This window comes from Diadema setosum, chromosome 15 (assembly GCF_964275005.1).
Source record: "Diadema setosum chromosome 15, eeDiaSeto1, whole genome shotgun sequence".
Classification (NCBI taxonomy): Eukaryota; Metazoa; Echinodermata; class Echinoidea; order Diadematoida; family Diadematidae; genus Diadema; species Diadema setosum.
This window is the reverse complement of record NC_092699.1, coordinates 8,264,792-8,288,792: the sequence shown is the minus strand read 5'-3', so window position 1 is coordinate 8,288,792 and position 24,001 is coordinate 8,264,792. Positions and strand designations below refer to the sequence as shown.

The window sequence follows — 24,001 nt, the reverse complement described above, 5'->3', positions numbered from 1 at the left end:
ATATAAGGTTTGCTATTCCGATGGTTCGTTAATCCGAGAATAGAATAAAGTTCGTCTTGCAGAAAGTTTGTTAATCATAAACACACAACGTCCTTGTATAATCTAGATGTGCTACTGATCCGAAAATGAAAAAAAGGGGGTTTGTTAATCCGGACATTTGAGGTGTCCACGGACCTTACAGTCTGTATTCGTCATAATTCGGAATTACGAACTTCCGGGAAAACGAGCCTCATTTCATTTTCGGATTAACATTACACCTTCGAAATAACGAATCTTCGGAATAACAAACTCTGTAACCGTTAAATTGTACATCCTGCATATGTTGCTGTCTTTGATACTCAGCTGACAATGGAATGTACACTTTCTCACTTTCGTCGATTTCTTTCATAAGACAACGTATACACATACAATTCATAATATGACACTCTCCCCGGAGCAATAATAATTTTTGTTTTGTATTTACTGCCTGGCTTACCTTTCTCGACATCCGAGCAATCCTCTCTCAAACTGGGTAAAACTGTTGTCAAGTTGTAAGATACGCTATGCGTGTTCTGTTGGTTACGAAATAACGAGATTACGAAGTCAACAAACAAAATTGATATTTACCTGATTATCTTTCCATATTTTTTTCTCTATTGAATGCAGGCCAACGAATGCGCGTGCATCGCAGTAAATAAATGAATGCCGGTGTGTGTGACCGTCAAATTAACGGCGTCCAACTCGTTTGATTTTCGTCTCATGGCGGCCGAGACCTCACGTTGACACTCAGCGCTCTCAAAGTTATTTGGATAAGAAGTGTGTCATTCATTTGCAGGACGTATAATTCGCACATTATCTGAACGGACACCGCTTTGATTCAGGCGTTTCCAACAGACATTTGGTTTCTCTCTGGTGGAAGGTGGCTTAATTGCTTCAATTGCGTGCGTGCATGGTCTCCCTAAATTGCAGTTGTGTTGACTACATTGGCAAACGGCAAACATTTCGACGATGGGGACTGGGATTCGAGCGGACAGTGTGCGCACCTTCTTCGGGGGCTGCCTGCAGCGGCTGACCCGCACCAAGACGCTCCGTCACGAGGACCTGACCCAGAGTGAGCTGAAGAGATGCCTAGGCCTGCTGGATCTCACCGCCATTGGAGTCGGCAGCACTCTGGGGGCTGGCATCTACGTGCTGGCGGGGCAAGTAGCCCGCGAGGTTGCCGGGCCAGCCATTGTGCTGTCCTTTCTTGTGGCGGCTGTGGTGTCCTTACTCTCAGGTGAGTGCCGTTCCTTACACGACACGCAAGGAAGCGCAAAGAGAGAAAATTGTAGAATATGAAAGCTCTACATACTTTCACTTGACAAAATTTGTGAGAATATTGTGACGACGTCATTGCCGAAAAAACGGCCAATTGACCTGTATACAAATGAAACTTTGGTTTGTTCATTTTTTAACGATTCAATCAACATGGCAAATTATTTACAATTTTTTTTTGCCGATTTGTTTATATGTATTTATACGGTAAATACATGAATTACAGGAGTACACAGTAGGCGGTTAATTATCGCCTCCGAAAAACGTAACGTTTTGTTTCTTAGAACCTTATAAGAAGGTTATGTGACGACAACCATTATATTCAACCTCCCCTTCCTTTGTATGATATAGACTGCTGGTGTTTCGCAGAAACATGCAAAACATGCAACTTGTGCAACTTTTTAATCATATAGCTCCTACGTCCCATTCCAAGAAACTTCTAATCTTCTGCTTGATTTAACTGTTATACTACGATCATCAAATTGAAATTGGAGTGGAATTTCAATTAGAATTTAGGAATCAGAACTACTATAGTCTACTATCCATGATATGCACAATCGGAGATGCCTTAAGGGATTGTATAGTTTTGGTCGAGACCTAACTTCATGTTTCTAACTTTTTTGGTGACATCATGAGAAACTTCTTGTGAAATGTGAAAGAACATGCAATTTCAAGAGGAATTCAATGTCTATTTCATGAAAATTATGTTTGAAATGGCCGAGATATCCAAACGAGAGCGATATATTGTTGGACCCACCTTTTATCACAATCGCTTTGTTTTACTTTGTTTTAGATGTCTCAGCCCAGCCAAAACCAATTTTCTTCAAATAAACGTTAAATTTCTCTTAGAATGGTATGCTCTGTACTATTTCACAAGTGGTTCTTGGTTTCTCGCAAAAGATACATGCCCAATTCTCATTTCCACCAGTACAATATCATCCCTTCAATAGCGAACGTGCACTTGTGCGATTGGACTAAACACACACCCACAACGCACGCTTATACACGAATACTCGCCAAGGAAATGACAGCCCTTGTATCGCATTGGTACAGTCAATTAGGGACTATCACCCGACGTATCATCAATATGTTACTATCATCTTTGCTCGGACAGTGTTTAATAGTCAACTGTGATATGATCTGACACGGTTGATGCTTAACATACACGAGACCAGAATCCCAAAATGCCCCTGCTCACACGCAGCTTCGCGCTTTGTATGTGTTTTATACAGACTTGTATGTGTTTTATACATACTGTCTGGTCTGACCTCCATACTCACGTTCCGCACATAAGTTTTGAATTGACAGCTGTATTTTCATGGCAAATAATATCTTCTGCGGCATTGTACTCATGTACTGAAACATTAACAAACATCAAACAAGGACGTAATGGTAGGACTGATAAATTTTATTTCCTTTAAGAATCTAGCCTTTCTGTAAAGGCATTGCTGCAAAATAGTACACCAGGGGCGGATCCAGGGATTCCGTAAAGTGGAGGCGCCTTTGCAAAGTTAAAAGGGGGCGCACGCACCCCCATTTTTTCTTTGCAATTCTTTTGTTTTAACCAAAAATAAAGAGGGAGTGCACGCCCGGTGCGCCCCCCCCCCCCCTCCGTGGATCTGCCACTGGTACACTGAACCCCACCGAAACCAACCACACCGCCATCCATGCATGTCTCTCCTCGCCTGTAGGGAACGTTACAATTCAATGTCACGGTGGCAATTATTGTTTACAATCAAATGGTCGCAGCGAGCTTTGATATCGGTGTTTTACAGGATCAGTGTCGCGTTGAAGTTCAAGTGAAATTCGTGTCCTAGTATATTATTAAAGTTTCCATAACATCTAGTATGAAGCACACATTAACTACGTATCGATAAACGTTAATAAGTATAGCCCTCCTGTCTTCAATGTCTCTTTTCACGAGAATATCCGTATACATATACATTAAATGTGTACATGTAGGCCTATATATTATATAAATACATGCAGGGCTCGACACCAAAGCTGTGGTCCGCGTGGCCACTAAAAATTGTCTGGCCACCAGATTTTGAAAGAGGCTCTCTCTCTATGGTGGCCCTATCGGGCAGCTAAAATTCAAAATGAATTCTTTTATTTCCTATTATTAAAGGCTACATTTTTTTTCCGGCCAATCAAAACTTAGAATTTGAATATTTTATGGGCCCAACGGGCTACCGAAGGAAAAAAAAAGTTACTGTCGTGTCCTGCATCGTTACAATTATACAAATAACTTTGAAATCACTTACTGCGCATTGGAAAGTTTATTTTCCGCATTGAGCACCTCTCCATGTAAACCAGCGTCAGTTGAATGTATCATGCTATTCCGCTAATTTTGCATCATCGGATGACGTAATTTCCGTTTAGATGGAATAGGACAGTCTGTTAGATAAGACCAAAAAATCTCTGTAGGTGTGCAAATACGTTGGAAATAAACAGCTTCCATAATTGATGTATTGCCATATAAGAACCTCCTATACTTTTCTTCACAACTTGAGGTAGGCAGACGCGAAGCCTTTTCAGTAAAAGGAAAATTCGCCCTAAAAAGAGGGAAACCTTTCTGAATGAAAGGTTTAGCAACAGCAACAACAACAACAACAAAAAAACCCGCTATAGATCGTGACAGCGTGCATTGTGTTCAAGAATCGTAGATTCAATGAACAGAAGGTTGCAATCCTCACTCCAATTGATGTCAGTGCCGTCCTTTAACACGCACCAGGAAATGAGGTGTCTTCATCGTGTATCTCTTGTGTCCGTTGATGAAATCCCACCATTATTATAATGTATAACTTTGTATAATTGTCAATGATCGCGAGTGCATTTACCCCCCCCCCCCTCTTTGTATTGAAGGACATGACTCTAATTCTCTGCGAAGATAATCTATGGACTTGCCATACACCTGATACAATATACAAGTATTGGAAAATTATTGTCATTTTGTGACGTGTACTACATGTAGGTAAAGGGACACTTTTTAAGTGTGAGGTGGTAGGGGAGGGGAGGGACGAAGACGGGTATAGGGGGTCAAGGGTCAGCGTTAAACCCCTCCTTGTCCCCCTCCTCTACCCCTCGATAGGAATGGTTACTCTATAGACGGAATTCTCGGAGAATCATGGGTTTCGTTTTGATTTTTCCCCCTGATTAATAGTTTTGAATAGGAAAAAGGTTCCAACCAACCATTCTGTCGACACATTTCATTCGCCCTACACAATAGGGGTGACTTTAGAAATAAGCATGACAAGTTACCAAAGTTATTTGTCGAGTTCCACTCAATGCCTAATTAACAGTATCATCCTTCATTGTGTCGTTTCTGTCAGTCAGGAAGTGCGGGTCCTCTCAGATTTTTCTTTGTTTTTTTATGCCTCCGCCACGAAGTGGTGCCGGAGGCATTATGTTTTCGGGTTGTCCGTCCGTCCGTCCGTCCGTCCGTCCTTCCGTCCGTCCGTCCGTCCGTCCGTCCTTCCGTCCGTCCGTAATGAATTTTGTGGACAAGGTAACTATCGAAACCTGTTGAGGTATCCTAATGAAACTTGGCATGTATGTGTATTAGGGGGTGAAGTTGTGCCTATCAACTTTTGGGTGCACATGCTCAAGGTCAAAGGTCAAAAGGTCAAGGTCAAATACATAAAATTTCACTATTTCCACTATATCTATTGAATGCCTGAAGATATTTTCTTGAAACTTAGTGTATACATGTATTACCCATTTAAGATTCTCTGGTGAAAGTTTGGGTCATGAGGTCAAAGGTCAAAGGTCAAAAGGTCAGGGTCAAATACATAAAATTTCACTATTTCCACCATATCTATTGAATGCCTGAAGATATTTTCTTGAAACTTAGTGTATACATGTATTACCCAATTAAGATTCTCTGGTGAAAGTTTGGGTCATGAGGTCAAAGGTCAAAGGTCAAAAGGTCAAGTAGAAATATTAAAACTTCTTTTTCTTCTCCTTACCTTGGAAAATTATTCAAGGTATCTTCATGGAACATAGTATATACATGTACTGACTGGAAGTGATTATCTAGAGAATGTAGGGTTCATGGGGTCAAAGGTCAGGGGTCAAAGGTCAAGCGCAAGACTTCAAAATTTTACTATTACCCTCATATTTATCGCTCATATTTATGCAATGCCAGCAGGGTTATTTTTTACACTTGGTGTATGCGTGTGTAACCTAATAGAAATTCTCTGGAAAGTTTTTTTTTTTTCTCTTTTTGCCTCAAAGGTCAAAAGGTCAAAGATCAATTGAAAGTGCTGAGCTAACTTTTTCCTCCATATCTCGGAAGTGGCTCAAGTTACCTTGAAACTTAGTACATATTATGCATGTTCTACCTGAAAGTAATTATCTCATGAATTTTAGGGTCAAGGGCCAGAGGAAATGGTAACAATTTACTATTCAATTCAGAAATTGCACTTTTTCTCCACACCTGTACCTTGAAAATTACTCAATGCCTAAATGTATGAATGGGTCAAAGTCAAGTTAAAGTCCTGAAATCCCTGGATACATGCTCTCCTATTCATCCAATTAAACCTACGTCAAGGAAGGTGAACATTCAACACATTTGTGACAAACTTGTCATTCCAATATTTTGCCAATTTTGTGAAAATGTAATCACACAGTGTCCACATGTACTATCTAGACCTATTGGGAAAATCCTGCATTATGGCGGAGGCATACCAGTCGCCAAAGCGACATTTCTAGTTTTTTTTTTTCTAACAAGAGAAATGACAAACAGTCATAAATTCTGAAAGATCATAGTTTCATTATGCACTCTACGGGGATGTGGCGCATTTTCAATGACTTTTTCAATAACAGACATTGTTTGCCAACCTTTATAAGCTTCATTTTGCTGAACACACACTACGTCAGACACCTATGTACAAAAGTGAGGGCACACAGACAGTATAAATAATGAACACATATTGCTGTCTCACATTTTCATCTCCTATATTATGTGCACGATTCATACACGCCGTATCAGTCAACCGTAGAATCCCGGAGGTTAATCTGTGCAATCGCGGGCATAATGAGGAAGGGGTGGGGGGGGGGGGGGTTGAAGCATAGAACCATTGTAGTCTTTATATTGCTACCGTTGTTTTTTACTTTGTCTTGCTGACTGACCTGTCAGCCACACTTATCATGCTTATAGGCCCGAATTCACAAAGGTGGCACAATTGAAACCATGGTTTAAACCATAGACAAGTTGTATGGAGCGCCAAGTGTCGCATAGCCTATTTCGTTACGAAATCAGTCATTTCGTCGACGAAATGATTGTTTCGTTACGAAATCAGTCATTTCGTCGACGAAATGATTGTTTCGTCACGAAATGATTGTTTCGTCACGAAATGACAACATTTCGTCGACGAAATGATAATTTCGTTAACGAAATGAACATTTCGTGACGAAATAAGCCATGCGACACTTGGCGCTCCATACAAATTGTCCATGGTTTAAACCATGGTTTCAATTATACCCCCTTCGTGAATTCCGGCCATAGTGTACCAATATGCAGCTGAAGTTCACTGTTCTCGCGCATCTGTTTTTGTTTCTGTTTTTTTGTTTTGCTTTGAATTTAGTTTGTGTGTGTGTGTGTGTGTGTGAGTGTGTGTATTGTGAAACATTGCGGTGTCTCAGAAATTCAGGTATTGTATACCTTGCCAGGTGGGCTGCAAGGGAGTGTTCAACTGCATGAATAAACACGCCAGCGTAGAAATTGTGCTTTCACTCTAGATCAACAGAACACATGAGAAAGCATCACCGTGATAGTACATCCTCTAACACTATGCTATCTTAAGAAATACTAGCATTCGGTATAGATCCGGTCATTACATGTTTCGTGGTTTCCATTTTGTTTTTATTTTGATTTATTTTCTTTTATAAGCATAATTATGTCGTGTATTTTTGACACATCAAACCATTTAAACACCACACAGTCTGAGTTGTATCGGTCCAAAGTTACATGAGGAAAATTCATGTCAAGTCTTTTGAGATTGGTGACTTGTTTTTTTCCGATATTCACTGTGTGTAGCAATCTTGGGATGATATATGTTTGATTCCACCGTGTGTATACGTCTGTTCAGATATTAAAACATTATCTGTAAATCTGTCCGATATCAGCTCCGTAATAATAGTCTTTGTTCGTGAGTACCGTACTCTTTCTGCTACGGAAAAGATTGCTCATGCTTTAATCTCCTCTTGTTTAGATTTCGATAAGGCCCTTCTCTTTGGTTTGCTCACAGGCAGCTGTCAGAACGGCAGAAAGTTTAAAACTATACAGTTAGACTTTGCTGTATAGAACACAGTGTTCTACAGGGTGAAACACATTTCGTAACACAGTGTGGAATCTCTTCACACTGTTAAATTCGAGCGTTCTACCGATGTGAATCTATTGTAATTCATAAATTTACAGTATAAAACAAAACGTTGCTATGTGAACTCTTTACGACAAAAAAGCAACACATCACTACAGTGTGAAATCTTCACACGGTTCGATTCGAGAGTTTTCATACAGTCAACCATGTGAACACACTGTGTACATGCTTTGAGACACTGCGTTCTTTCCAACAGAGGAATTATTACTCTAAGCATGCTCAAATCAAATACATTTATATTACTCCTGTACTTTTGTCACTCCAATGATTGTTCGTGCAAATATTTTATTCATAGCGCTGTCAAAATGAGCGCTGTGACTTCTCGCCAATTAACAAGCACATCAGATCAAAAATATATTCTTCAATGATCTAAGTGTGACGATAATTACATTGTGTAAACTGCCATGAAACACATTTTTTTTTTTAATACTTTGGATTTTGGCAAAGTACAAACACCTTTCACCAACTCTGTTTTTTTTTTCTTCTGCTTGATGTTTGTAAGCATGCTTCTCTGATGTTTTAAGAGAAAATTTATCCGTAGTTTACATAGCAAATATTAGATCTCTCTCTCTCTCTTTCCTTCGCTCTCTCTCTCTCTCTCTCTCTCTCTCTCTCTCTCTCTCTCTCTATTTCTGATCCTCAATAGTGTACACGTCGAGAACCACTCGCTTTTAGTATGTGTTGCTATGTGTTTTTGTACTGGTATATGTTTGCGTATACAAAGTTTTTGCGAGGATAATAAGTCAAACGTTACCGAGGCGCATTTCGGGTAAAAAGAATTACAACAAATTCATAAAGATCTCATTATGCTATTAGTTATCGACATGAGACAAAGAGAACAGAAAAGAAAACCAGTAGACATGAAAAAACATTTACAGCTTGAGTTATGTTGACGCTAACTAATGAAGTCCAAAGCAGCAACAATATTTTCTCTTGGTGCTTTCAGTGAAATGATATATAAGTAACGGAATTGGGCAATGCGTAGTTGTATGCCTTTAACGAGGTAGAGTATACCATGATTAGTGCTGTAATGTTTAAAGTAGACTAATTACTGGCAATACGGACAGGTTCAAATAGCAGGGTGATATAGACAAAACAATCATTAATTCATGAGTCATGAATTCTGTGTGCTTCGAACACGCAGTGTTATTTCCATTTTCTTTTTTCTTTTTCTTTTTTCAGCTATATGTTTTGGTTGTATTGACTCATACAGCAACTCTGGTATTCAGCGTTATGTAGTCGCATGAAGTGCATTATCTTTTTCTTTCCTTTTCTTTGTTCGGTCTTGTCCATTTGTAGTTTCTCAAGCATAGATATTATATAAATGGTGGTCGAGTGTACTATTCACTCAGCATAATGTGTCCACGAGTTCGAATCAATTTGCAGTATAATTTACACTTCATCCGGCTTTCTAACGGATGTGGTTGCAAAAACCAACGAATTTATGAGTAATTATACCAACTCACTAATCACAGACTGTTCTTCTTTCATTTCATTATTTCTTATTTCTCTCATGTTTCATTTACAAAAGCCGCTTTTCAGTTCCAAGCAAACTGGTGTATTTCCATGGTAACAGCAAAGAACAAAATTTGTTATAACTTAACATACTAAGACATTTCCTAGATTAATAACGCATACTGTTTTAGCAAGGTGGAGGTACTATAAAACGTTAATAATTATACGCATCACAAATTACGATAACAATGTGTTACATGTAGAAAAAAAAAACCCGAATAAAACTAGTACACGTTTACATAAAATACCAGAAAGAAGGCTGTTTGTGACCCAGTGGGCAAAACCACGGGCTCTCAATCACGGGGTCCCTGGTTCGAGTCACGTGTCTGCAGTGGTTGCACGTTCTCCTGCCTAGGCAGGGCACTATAATTATTATATGTAATTGTCTTGTCTATCGGATATAGACTTTGAGTTGTCGATTGTCGTTGTTGCTTACTCACAAGCATCCATTGCTTTCCTAACGATCACGTAAAACAAATGAGTTCAGTTCTGTTTTTCTCGTCTTCCTTGATGAATAACTTGTTTATCAGTCATTTCTGTTGTGTATATCTATTTAACTTTTAGTACGTATTTCAATTCAATTCAACACGTAGATATAAGAAGAAAAATAATGCTGAAGAACGAAGGGAAAGGGAGAGAAGGTAAAGAAGAATAAATCAGGGGGAGGTGAAGAAAATATAACGGACATGACGGAGGCAGGCGAAAGAAGACGAGAGTGAGGGTTTATGGAAGAGAAGAAGAGATAGGTGGACGGAAAAGAGCATGACATCAAACAGAGAGAAAAGACAACGTATAGAAGTGGGGGGGGGGGGTCTTTCGAATGTCAGTGCGGTGCAGTATTGACTTTGATCTTTTGTTGGAACCACATACACGACAATTCAACAACTCATGCACGAAGTCATGGTGAATCATAAATAAACGATGAAGCGGTTGGATGTTAACGGTTCGTCTACATGCATCTTTCAAGCCTATTTTCATCGTCGGAACATCTCCCTTGTCGGAACTCGTTATGCCCTTATTCGTTCTCCTTGTTGTATATTAGGGGCAGTGTGGCATCGATAGTGGATTAGACTCGTTGACTTTGAATCGGAGATCTCAAGTTCGAATCCCGCCAAGTGCCCATACGTCCTGGGACATTGGGTCAAGACGTATTGCCTACTATGTTCCTCTCAACCTAGATTTATGATTGGGCATTGTTGGGCGTGTAGCAAAACTAGGGTAATCATGAAGTGAATTCCCTCTGGTAGAGCAGTGGCAACACTGATGAGGCTACACTCATCCTCGATCCCCCCCCCCAAAAAAAAAGACCATATTATGTATTGTAGATATTATTGTCGGTTTCCCTGCTTCCAACACTCACAGACACAGTAATATATCAATGAGATACTGTCCCGTATTTTTCTTTGTAACTTTTTTTAACCATTATAGGGAATATAACAAATTTTATGTTCCCGAATAAGGGGTTCATGCAGTACCCTGTTGACCAAATTTTCCTTTCAACAAAAGGGACCCTATTTTTATGTTATGCTAAAAAGATTATTTTCAACACTAGTTGTCTTGATGACTTTTAGATGTCAATCAAGCATTGCATAGCTGACATATTAGTTTGATGAGTGTTAAAGGCATAATTTACCATTTGCAGATGAAACAAAAACCCAGCATAAGACCCCGTTTACAGTGCGAGGCTCGGCCGCGGCCGAGCCGCGGCCGAGCCCAGCCCCGCTTCAGTGTAAACGCGCAAAAGGCCTCGCTCTGGAGGTGGTCTCGGCCTCTTCTTGGTGTAAACGCAAACTGGGCCAAATTTTGTTGTTATTTGAATTTATTTGACGTTTATCATTCCTCGAGGAATATTTACGCGCGGCCAAATGCGCGGCCAATTTTAGTCTGGCTTCCAGACCCTCTGCCCGTACTATTTCGATATTCACGATATTAACCCCCTCAACGTGGAAAACTAGTATAGTTTAAGCCAGTGGTTTTGTCCTGCAAAGGATTTTTCCTTCGGCAAAGGCCTTTGCCCGAACGGCGACTTCGTCGCCACGGAATCCAGTTGGCAAAGGGTCTGAAAACCAGGCTATACCAAATTGCGTTTGTTTACAAGCAGGGCGCCACTACGACAAAATATTGAAAGGTTTGAATTAAAAGCGCGGGCGGCCGAGCCCAGCAGTGTAAACGGACAAAATTGCGAGGCTCGGCCGCGGCCGAGCCGAGCCCGGCCCCGCACTGTAAACGGGGTCTTAGTGCTTTAAAATAGTCCTAAAATGTGAGTTAGGGATAGAAACAACCACTGTAAAAATTTGAATCAGTAAAATCGATGTTAAGTAGTTTTAAATATACGAAATATGAACAATACTTAAAATATTTTTTTTTTCCAGATTAAACCGTCTACAGTTACGGTTTATTGAGAAAAATACAGATATCTCCCTATATTTTAGGCTTTATGGCAACAAAAAAAAAATATTAATATGATAGGATGTTCTGTGGTACAACAGACCTACACATATGCATTAAATGTCATATCTTGAAAAAAAAAAAAAAATCACTGTTCCCAAAGGTAAACAGGACATTTAATGCTGTCATTGTTTGATTCACTCTATTCATCTTTTCCCTTCAAATCTATTTGGCTTAGAGAGGGTAGAAAGGAAAACTGCTCTTCTGCCGATGGTAAGAATGGCCCATTTCACACTGCGCAGTAAATCCGCTGAAGATGACTCTACAGGGATGCGCGAATCGCGCAAGGTCAAAGGTCGGCCAATACAACAGTGTAAGAGAGTTGTTGAAGCTAAAATTCCAACTAACACGTCGGCGAAATAAAATCGGTGGGAAGGAGATGGGAGACGGAATGGTAATGGAATTGGAGATGGGTAGCAAAGGGTCAAGAGAAAGGGAGGGAATGAGGGGTTGGGAGAGGGAGAGTTTTGACTGATAGATGGGAAGCATGGAATGAATATTTTCGTTGGCCCCCTCTGGAGCTTTTACATTAATGATGGGGAGGAGACGAATGGTTTCAACGGAAACCGAACCTCGTCCCATTCGAATGCCATCTTCGTTCGCGGGGTAACACTTGGGGATGATTAAATGGGTCTGTCGATGGCTTTAAAACGTCTTGCGTGCTCCAAGAGCAAAGAAGAGTGCCGGCACGAAGAGGTCTTAATCAGGGGAACACCATTCACTACCATTTGATATTGTTGTGAAGTGTGCAATGTTCATTCAAAGCGTATAATGCGATGCATTACTAGAGGTTCGTTTGGGGCTATTTCCCGAATGTCTTGAATTCAGTTCAGTTCAATTCAATTCAATTCAGTTCATTTCAATTCAATTCAATTCAATTCAGTTCAATTCAATTCAATTCAATTCAATTCAATTCAATTCAATTCAATTCAATTCAGTCTGGTTTATTCACAATACTGCCGTGGCAGTCAAATGGCTGAAGTGTATACAATAAAATATAAAATATTATTATTGCATTAAAACAATATATAATAATCATATACACACATACATATATTCATAATTATTTGATAAAATTGGAAAAAAGGTTTACTTCACGGTATGGAGAATACATACTAGGACGTCAACAGTGAACATGAATAAAAATATCAATTGCTAATTTATCATAGACCAGATCAAAGGTGTAAGAATAATAGCATTTCTTGTTAGTATAGGGCGCATGGTTTGTTAAAGGGTGTGTACAGTTCTGGTCGAGGTGAGGATTTAGCTTTTTCGAGATATTCAGAAACCACTCTATGGGATGTCAAAGAGCATGTGGTTCTAAGGGGTATCTAAAGTTTATTCGATGAAAATCGGTTTTGAAATGGCCGAGATATCCAAAAACAAGGTGAAACAAAGAGATCCTAATAAAGTTGTGGCATGTCGCCTTTTATTATTAGCACTTTTTTTGGATATCTCAGCCATTTGGCAGCCGATTTTCACCAAATAAACGTTGAAGTCTTCTTAAAATTGCATGCTCTTTCATATTTCATAGGAGGTTTCTCATTATCTCACTTAGGAATGTTCAAAGCATGAATCCGCACCTTGACCAGTACTGTACAGCCCCTTTAACATAATACATGAAGTTGTAGCAAACAGTATTTTCACTCTTTAAGCACATCTCAAAACTTTCTACAACTCTGCTCTCTCTTCTTCTTCTTCTTCTTCTTCTTCTTTTTTGCTTCCTCCCTTCTTCTCTCATCTTAACTTAGCTCAATGTTTTCAGTTTCAGCTTATTTTTGTGGCGTAAATGAAAGCCAAAAATAAACATCCTGGATCTTTTATAGTGTATCACTGTTTTGCCCAAACTCCGGTGACCCAAGTCTTGTTTTTTCACTCATTCAAAGAGGAAAATATAGAATGCATTCGATGATTATGGCTACCTCATGACTCATTATTGTTATTACCATTACTGTTGTTATAGTCAGCTATTAGGGCGCTGTGGCATAGTTGATAAGACTCAGGACTCCCAATCGGAGGACCCGAGTTCGATTCACGCCCAGTGGTTACGTACTTGGACAAAATGGTTTTACCCATCACTATGTTCTCGATCCAGGTGTATAAATGGGTACCTGGCAAAGCTAGGGTGATAATAATGGCAAGGCTCTCTGGTAGAGCAGTGACAACACTGAAGAGGCTACCCTGGATAAAGAAGACGTTATCATATCTATCATTTTCAGTGATCTAACGCATAATGAACTGGGAAAATAAATGATATTTATAACAACAGCAAGAACAAAATGACGATGTGCAGCAGATTCAAAAGGCAACTCGCGTTGACCGTTGACAGACTCTTGAGATAGTGGTAAAGACCTTGATACCCCCCCCCCCCCCCCCTCCTACGTCTTGTTGAGCAAGAACGAATCACCGGAGAGCAATCTGGAATTCCTGGCAGTTTGATTGTAATTTGTTGTCGGCTGTAACACCTGCGCCCATAGGTACGCAGTAGCTAGACTTACAACATACAGCCACTTGTTGGATTTTGTGTATACGACACCTCGTAGAAGCGTTATGCAGAGCATTAAAATTTCTCGAGATTACATTCTTCCAGGATGTTGTAATTTCTAAGGATTTGTACAAGACACTTTCCTTTCAACAGTGGTTTTCACTTTAACATTTCATTTTGAGCGATGATATTTGACCTTAATCGACGCAAATTACTAAAACCAAAAGATGATAGATAAATCTATAAATGAGGATGTATGCTTATTTTCCATCATACACCACTGTACACTTAAGTCCGATTTCGTTGTTACAGCGTTCCTGCAGCCCTGTATGCCGGTGCCCCCGAAACACAAACGTTTTTTTTTTTTTTTTTTTTTTTTTTTTTTTTTTTTTAAACAAATACACACACACACACACACACACACATTCAAACGCCCACATATTACAAAACAACAAAAATCCCTAAATAACCACATAAAGGAATAAATCATATCGGTCTATCGAACGCTGTTGAAACGTTAGATCTGCTGTCCTGGCTGTCGTTCCATGTGGATACAGCTGAAAGAGCGATCAAAAAGAAGCAAATATTTTCGTTTCCACGCATGATCAGGAAAATGCAAAATTGCAAGCATGTCTGGCAGGTATGAATGGGAGTCACAACCACTGTCGAAGATCACACCAAATAAATTCTACACTGATGAAATCGTCGTTTCATCAGGATAGGAAAAAGCTCTAGGGTCCATGTAGAGGTACAGACAGAGTCGAGTTTGCTCAAACAGAGGCGTTCACGTTTCTGCCTTGCAACCTATGGCTCAGGTTCGAAGCCCAATGGCCTGAATTTATGAAGGTGTTACAATCTTGTCCATGGTTTAAACCATGGACAAAGACCATGGGGCGCCAAGTGTGATGTCGCATGGAATATTTCGTTACGAAATCAGTCATTTCGTCGACAAAATGATTATTTTGTAACGAAATGACAACATGGACAAGCCATTGTGCCACCTTTATAAATTCGGGCCAATGAGTCTGAAGATAGACCATTTTCTGATTCGCTCAGAAATAACCAATAGTGAGTAAATCCACACAGAAGCAAACATATGTCCCTCTATACAGTTCCAAATTGAGAAGGTGTATCATGTGGAAATTCTTTCGTATAAACCACAAGCACCATGTGACGAAATCCATTGGTGTTATTTCTTGTTGTTTGTTAAAAGGATAATTTGCTTTTTTAGCCTGATTTTCAACTAACACGCTTCTGTAGAGCAGGCCCTAGCTCCCCTCCTGACGCCCCTCCTCATCAGCATGCAGTGTATACACTCAGTCCTGCTTTTTCCGGTCATCCAGTAATGTGCAACCTGTGTTTAATACTTCCCCGACTTTCACGACTGTGCGTGATCTTTGAAAAGGGCCTTGCAGACACTACCCATTTGACACGACATATTATCCCCTTTCTCCCAAGCTACTAATGTAATATACCGCAGGATTACTAAAAGTGGACGCTGGCTTCCAGTATACAAGGGGTCCCAAATGCTTTTTGCTATCTTTTGATCGCCAAGTTTATTTTTCAGTCACATCGTGTGAATGTATGTAGCACCGACTGTATGAAAGGTTTTACGTTTAAGCTGAGGGATTTCCCCCTTTAAAAATGGCTCCGCAAGCAGAATGCCCCGTTGGGTGCACCAAGGTATTTACTCCTATAATGAAAATCAAGCAAGCCGATTGTCCCTGCAATTCGTGTGATCAATAGAATTATACAATATCATGACCTTTGCTTTTCTCTTCTTTTGCACGGGGAGTTTTTGATAAGCATCCTTCCATTATTAGAACAATGTACGTATCTATCTTTTCAAATCACACATCTGAAAAAAAAAAGAGAATGTTACTGTTTCGAACTGTATTGTGTGTTCAGCCAGCACTTGTGTCCTTGATTTTTTTTTTTTACCTTATACACCCATTCTACATTTTTTTTTTCCTTACTGGTCACTCGTCGGAAGCAAAGATTCTTATTTCCGGCCTCCCACAGAAGTGTATCGCACCACAGTCGGATGAATCCGACTTGGTTGGTCGACTACCAGGAAGGTGACAGACATGACGCCCATGATCCTCATCGGACGACCTTGCCTCATTGCATGTCTGACACTGACCTGATAGTCGACCAAGTCGGATCCATCGGACAGCGATCCGATACACTTCGGTGGGTGACCGGAAGCGATTAACTTAGCTTCCAATGAGTTACCGATGAGAAAAAAAAAATCTCCGTCGAATGGAGGTATAACCTTGAATATAGTACCTATGTTGTCTGCTTCATGACACTCTTTTCCTTCTTCTCCGCATTGATAATCATACAAAAAAAGACCAAAATTTGCATAATCACACCCAGACGGGTGCAACCTTTACACCAATCCGTGCACATTGTATTACACTCGTCTGGCACAGTATATATAGTCACACTCGTCTGGCACAGTATACAATAGTCACACTTGTACATACACACACTCTCTCATAAAGTCAATACAGAGCGTAAATCATAACCACTCATTCCAGGACCTGAACTGCTACCGGCAGTATAACATGCAAGAATTATCCCACATTTTGTCGCCTTTCATTATATCTATGTTATGACAGTGTATAAGCATAATGCAAATAGTAGTATGTAAAGGTATCGTGTAAGTTTATAAGACGGGCCCCCATCGAATTCAGAGTCGAACACTGCTTGTGCTTATGCATGAAGACGGTTTTCTGTGATCTGTTCTCCCTTCTTTTCTATTAATAGGAAAGAATTGTTACCGAAGTGAAACAAATTCTATTTGATATTGATTTGTGGATTTTTTGTTTCGGATACTTTCTATCCATTTAAAAATATACGTGGAGCAAACAATACGGAAAATTAATGGGCCCAAATCAAACCAAAGGGGGGGGGGGGATGCTCTGGTCACTGACTGTTACTATGGTGATCCAAGTTGTCAGCGCTGACAAACGTTGATGAAACACGGCCTGAACATCATGGAAAAGTATGTTGTCTGTTTTCCCTCGAATTTCTGACCCGGCCGATTTGTTTTTACTTTTTATCTTTTAAATGATCTTTATTCCCCGTATGTGTACCGACATTTTTCTGAGGTTGTTTTCATGTTGCCTTTGACATTGTTTAATGACTCTTTGTTTCCATGTCATCATTCATAATCACTTCAACCCTTTGTCAGAAATGTTTTTTTTTCTGTTGCTGCTATGTTAAACTTTATTTTATATATTTTATTTTTATTAAATATACCCTCCAAGGATTACACAGTTAAAGGGCAAAACAAAGAAAAAATGCACGAACCAAAACCAAACTATAAAAATGCACGAACCAAAACCAAACTATAAAAAACGACAAAACATGCACATACTGTTTACAAACGGCGATTCGTATCATCTTATTCGTATTTTTTCATTCTCCACCCAGGTTTGTGTTACGCGGAATTTGGAGCTCGCGTCCCCAAAACGGGCTCGGCTTACACCTACTCCTACGTCACAATTGGGGAGTTTTTCGCTTTCGTGATTGGTTGGAGTATGATCATGGATAACATCATAGCCGGCGCGAGCGTCGGAAAAGCGTGGAGTGAGTACCTGGATTCGATGCTCAATGCCACTATCAGCACGCACATCAAAACTCACGTTGGTAGGTGCATTTCTTCTTAATTTATTGTGTATATTTTTTCTAATGATATTACGGAGTGTAAGTTAATTGACTCATACATAAATCCATGAATCTATATAGAGATGATATAAAATCAACAAGCAGAACATACCAACTTGTCTTATTCGAAAGTGTCGGTTGATTACAAGTACATACTATAAATTTTCGTACTTTCTTTTTTTTTTTCTAAGGCTATAAATCATGTTTTGTCATAAAATCCGCATAAAAATATAATCTTCAGACACAGCATATTTATTTCACTTCGTCTATTAGTCTCACAGTATATCTCATAGTTGATTTTTTTTTGACATGGTCGTAGGCGTGGTTAAAGAGACCAATCAGCGACAGTGTTTTGGACAATCTTAATACTATTCAGCATCCAGATTAGAAAACCAACGTTTGTATTGAACCACACTTGCATTGGAATATGAGACATTTTCTGTTTAATCCCGGTAATTTCAAAATGATAACGCCATCGCACACGATAGAGTGAATAGTAGATAGATAATGAAGAGTAGAAAAATCTACGTAATCTTTGCATCAATTTCAGGTGTTTCAGGCCATTACAACTCAATACTGCTAGTCCCATGCGCTGTAATCACTGGTAATAATTGTACCTTAAAGGTAATCACGATATTAGCATGAAATCTGCAGTGACGACATATTGAAAGCCTGAATATTGGACAGGAGATCATATTTGATCTTACAGGATAACTGGTGGTTCGGACCCAAAAGTCCCAGATCAAAATCTGTCGTTTTCAAATTTTGAAAAGATTTTCAGAACAATTAAAGGTCCTGTTTACCTTTGGAAGCAGCGATGAAAAAATTTTTCAAGATATCACTTTTGATGCATATGTGTAGGACGGTCTGTTGTGTCACAAAACATCCTACCATATAAAATTCTCGCAATAAAGCCTAAAATATAAGGAGATATCACTATCTTTCTTATGAAACCATAACTGTAGACGGTTTAATCTGGAAACTTTTTAATGATAACTAGTGTTCAAATTTTGTACATTTAACAATACTTAACATCAAATATATACTTGTTCAATTTTTACACTGGGTGTTTCTATCCCTAACTCACAGTTTAGAACTATTTTGAAGCACTAGTGATGGGTTTTTGTTTCATCTGAAAATGGTAAATTATGCCTTTAACGTGGTCTACCTCTACACCGTAGGTACGTTTGCATCCTCTTGGGTTGGAGATTACCCCGACTTCCTTGCCTTTTGCCTCCTAATCGTGGTCACGATCGTCATCGCCTTCGGAGCAAAGATGTCGTCGTCGGGTATGCTGGTGCTCACTGTCATCAACATCGTCGTCATCGTGTTCATCGTCGGGGCCGGGGCGTTCTTCGTCGAGGGCCAGAATTGGACGGAGGGAGCTGGCTTCTTTCCATTCGGCTTCTCAGGGGTGGGTGTTAGATGCATGATTGAATTACGATTATGATTCAGAGGGTGCTGGGCATATTGTTTTCATATTATCTTAAAGCCGCTATTTACCACTTGGAAATAAGGAAAAAACAGCTTTAGAGCTTTTAAATAGTTCTGAAATGTTAGTTACGGATAGAAACAAGCAAGGTAAAATGTTAATCAGTATAATCAATGTTAAGTATTGTTAAATAAACAAAATATAAACAATAGTTTTATCAAAATCGTTTTTAGTATACACCACCTACCGTTATGGTTAATTGAGAAAGTTAGTGATATCTCCTTATACTTGCTCCATGGTAAGCAGTGACTTTAATTCGGATCGGCGCGATGAAAAACTTATGGGAATCTTTAGTGAATGATGCGTTCGATGGAGAAAAGTTTCCATTTAAAAAAAAAAAATGCTGCTCTAAACTAGTCAAATACAAGTAACATGAATAAGAATATGTCAGGCATCAGTTTGACTTTCCAACGGTTCCTAAAGGGTAAACAATATTCAAAGTACATCGGTACGTTCTGACAGCAGGGGCTGGCATATTGTAAAATAAAAAATAAAAAACCCCAAAACTTTTGCATGTAAGTGTGTCTGATTTTCATTTTGGGGTCTAGAATGTTAACGTTTGTTTGTTTGTTTTTCGATGTGTGCAGTATTTGTATCAAGCATTCTGCCCTTTTTAGATAAAGTTTAAATTACGACAGAGATCAGTATTAGGTTCCTTTCATGTCAACACCAATTCCCCTATAGTAATGCATGTACTTCTTAGCAATCAGTCATTGTAACAATGGGTTAGGAACTATAAAAAAACAACAACTATTTTTTTTTTCAAATCGTTTATCTGTCAATTTCTGTTCCCACTTGTGAGAGTTTCCCTTTTTGCTCTATTTCTCAGCTTCTGGCCGGCTCAGCCACCTGCTTCTACGCCTTTGTGGGGTTCGATGTCATCGCTACGTCAGGAGAAGAGGCTCGTAACCCCAGCAAGGCTATCCCCCTGTCTATTATCCTAACTCTTGTCATCTGCCTTGTCGCCTACGTGTCCGTCTCCGCCGTCATGACGCTGATGGTCCGGTATGACGAGCTGGCCGAGTTCGCCCCACTGGCCATGGTCTTCGCCCAGCGCGGTCTGCCGTTCGCCAAGTACGTGGTGGCCGTCGGCTCCATGGTGTCGCTGTCGTCATCGATGATGGGCTCCATCTTTCCGCTTCCACGCATCATTTACGCCATGGCCAAGGATGGTATTCTGTTCCAGTTCCTTGGCAAGATCAACACGCGGACCAACGTGCCGGTCTACGCCGCCGTCTGCTCCGGCGTGCTGACTGCCGTCATGGCGCTGATCTTCAACATCGAGCAGCTGGTTGAGATGATGTCGATCGGTACTCTAATGTCCTACGCTATGGTGGCTGTCTGCGTTCTCCTGCTGCGGTATAAGCCCGGGGTCATCGGTTTGGATAAGGAGGAGGCCAAACGCTTGGCTGAGCAGCACAAGAAGAAGAAACCCGCAGAGGAGACTGCCCTGGTTGGTCTTGCCGCCTCGGACGCGAAACACAAGACGTACACAAACCTATCTCCTGGAGAAGAATTCAACCTCGGCACCGAGACCGGTCCGCAGGGCGACACCAGGGGTGCAACCACACCCGAAGATGCTCCCGCTCAGGACGAGCAAAGCATGAGCAAGCAACTGATAAACGAACAATCCAAGGGAGATAAATCCGGTGCACCCGCCCTCCCACGTGAGCCGACTCTTGCCACATACCGCAGCGTAGTAATTTGCATATCCATCATTGTCGTAGATTTCGTTTTTCTAAGCATAGTTCTAATTTTCGGCGAAGAGGGCGTCGTTCGAGGAGCCTGGTGGGCGATCGTCCTCTTCGTGCTACTCATAAGCGTCGTGGTGGTGCTACTAGTAGTCATTGAGAAGCAGCCGCAAAACCAGATGGAACTCTACTTCCGCACGCCTTTCGTCCCCTACTTGCCCGTTCTCTCCGTCTTCTTCAACATCTTCCTCATGTTCAAGCTGTCCACGGCAACCTGGATACGGTTTGTCGTTTGGCTTGCTATAGGTAAGTCTGCTTTCGCAGAGTCTTTTGCAAAGACAGCTCGCTATAATTTGAGGACACTCACACAGAGAGCAGACTGGAGTGGACTCGCATACACACATAGCGCGCGAGCGGCGAGCTGCGAGAGTAGCTCGCTCCGATCCGATCGCTGTGTGCGTGCGAGTCCACTGCTCGCTGTGTGCGAGTCCATTGCGAGCTGCCTTTGTAAAAGTCTAGCTATAGACCTGCCTGCTTCTTTGTTGGACCGGTGAATCCCCCTCGATAAGAGCTAGTGACGGAATGCGTGATATACTTGCCCTTTTGTGTTTACTTCTTTCTTTCTTATTATGTGACCTTGTGTCACAAAAGCAACAGCCCGTCTGTAAGCAAGATGTTGTTGTTGTTGTTGTTGTTGTTATTGTTTTTGTTGTTTTTGTTGTTGTAGTTGTCGTTGTTGGTGTTGTTGTTGTTGTCGTTGTTGGTGGTGTTGTTGTTGTGACACACTGAACAAAGGGATTTTCATTTCAAGCTTTCCAACACTTTTCCAACTGAATCAATATTGCAGTTACCACAGTAACGAGCCGACTGCTACGCACTGATTAGTGGTGTCATCATTGAAAATACTCTTGAAAATTTTGCTCAGTATTTTCATGATAAAAGGGCTGTGAAATAATCAACAGGGAGGATAAGGCATGTGAAGGCTTAAATATCGAAAATAAGCACGATTTTCTTTCCACAATTTGCCTCGTAATCTATGTAATTTTTCTTTCTGAAAGGTTTCGTCATATACTTCGGTTACGGCATGCGACACAGCCTTGAAGAGACAGGTGCCGCACCACCCCACGCGAATCTCGATGAGTCGGAAGCCGACGAAATATCTCTTTACGATGCCTCCACGGAACCCAACCGTCAACGCAGCGAGCAGGCACCAGCATCAGAGGCCGAAAAGAAGCAAGAGTAACAACCGGATTTGTGTCCTAGATATTGCTTTATTTTCGTCAAAATTTGAGACATCTATTTGAAATGAAGAAGTATACAACATATAAATAGTGGCCGTGCCTATTATCATTATTTGTTTCAGAGAGCCCGTAAACTCATGATACAATAAGAGTGGTTTGTTAAATTGCAAGATTTTGAGGAATCTCGTTTGATTGAAAGGGTGCCCTTGTCGGTAGCGATCTGAGTTCCTTCTATGCAGAACTCCTCAAAATTGCAATCTGGGCAATTCTCCCCCCCCCCCCCCCGGGCAAGCTTCCACCTATTTGTCAAACGTAACCCTGTGTTGCTGTATCATCTTTATCGATGCACACGTTGCTCGGTAGGTGGCGGTGTAATGGTCCAAATAACCATACCATCAAATTCTCATACAACCATTTCACAAAGATGAGATTTTTTTCTCATCGGTCACTCGTCGGAAGCAAGGTATGTTGTTTCCGGCCACCCACCGAAGTGTAGCGGATCGCAGTCTGATGAATCCGACTTGAATTGTTGACTATCAGGTGAGTGTCAGACGTGTGATGCCTCATCGGATCACCGCTGACATGTCTGACACTGACCTGATAGTCGACCAACACAAATCGGATTCATCAGACTGTGATCCGATACACTTCGGCGAGTGGGCGGAAGCGATAAACTTTGCTTCCGATTAGTGACCGATGAGAGAAAATCTCATTGGAATGGGGGTTTCAGTAGTGTGCGTTTTACTTCGCACATTTAAAAAATTATTTACAGTTATAGTACTAACATGATCTGTTTGTGATGCCACGTATATCCTTTTCCAAGAAAACAATGTTAGAACTAACTGACCTTGAAGCTATTTTTCTCCAAAATGCACCCCTTGAAATCATTTCGAGCCAAAGTACTTAAACTTTATGTAGGCTCTATGTCATGACTGTATTATAGTGTTTATATTTTTCTTGTGAATTTCAACTTGCCTAGAAAACAATGTGTTTGGTGTTGTGATAACTGTGATAACCACTCACTTTCTGTCAGGTGCAATTTATGCTATCACAGCTGGAAATTACGTCAGTCTACAGTCATTATTCTTGTGTGGAATAATGCTGTGATTGGCCGCCATTTTTCTGCAAGGTCGCCCACCAGATATCAATGGAGTTTTGAAGTATGCGCACAGGGCATGCAAGTTTTTTTTTTGTGTGTGTGTGTGTATTTTTGTGTGTGATTGTGCTAACATTTGCAAGTTAAGTGACTATGCTTTAATCATTCAATTCAATAACTTTTCTCTTTTTCCCCTCATAACTTTCAGGTGATGTACACAGGGTGAAGCAAAGAGACATTTTGGGGCATTTCTTATCATTGGTTAGTCATTAATCACGGATTGACATGTGAGAAAATTTAGTGTGTAATGCCACGCCTTTGAGTGTGGCGTGGAATGTGAGAAGTTATATAATGAAACAAAAAGAATCAAAATTCACCCTAAGCTCTGAAAATGAAGTCGCCTTCAGTCGCCTGCGTATCAATGCATTCAATTTAAATGAAGGTAGTGCAAATTCTTATTTTCGATTCCACAACATAGCGCAATATTTTTTTAATCGCAATATTCTGTGCATTCTCTCCTTTCTTTCGGTATCCGCTCCAAGGATATCAGGATAAGATTTTGTGCAATTTGATTCAAACGTCTTTGGAAATTGTTCCGGGTAGTTTCTTGTAACTAAATGCCTCTCCTGCAAATATCAATGTTTAACCTAACTAGAAAAACGAGTTTTCTTGCCGCCTACTT

General features: G+C 40.4%; 1 protein-coding gene across 1 annotated transcript; it reads left to right on the top strand.

Annotated features, from left to right (window-relative positions):
* Positions 1-983: 983 nt before the first annotated feature.
* LOC140238916 (high affinity cationic amino acid transporter 1-like) lies at positions 984-22,654 on the top strand. The gene is made up of 5 exons (XM_072318814.1): positions 984-1,255; positions 17,566-17,781; positions 18,981-19,213; positions 20,121-21,288; positions 22,041-22,654. The coding sequence occupies exons 1-5, from the start codon at positions 988-990 to the stop codon at positions 22,223-22,225; spliced, it is 2,070 nt and encodes a 689-aa protein (XP_072174915.1). The 5' UTR covers positions 984-987; the 3' UTR covers positions 22,226-22,654.
* Positions 22,655-24,001: the final 1,347 nt, after the last annotated feature.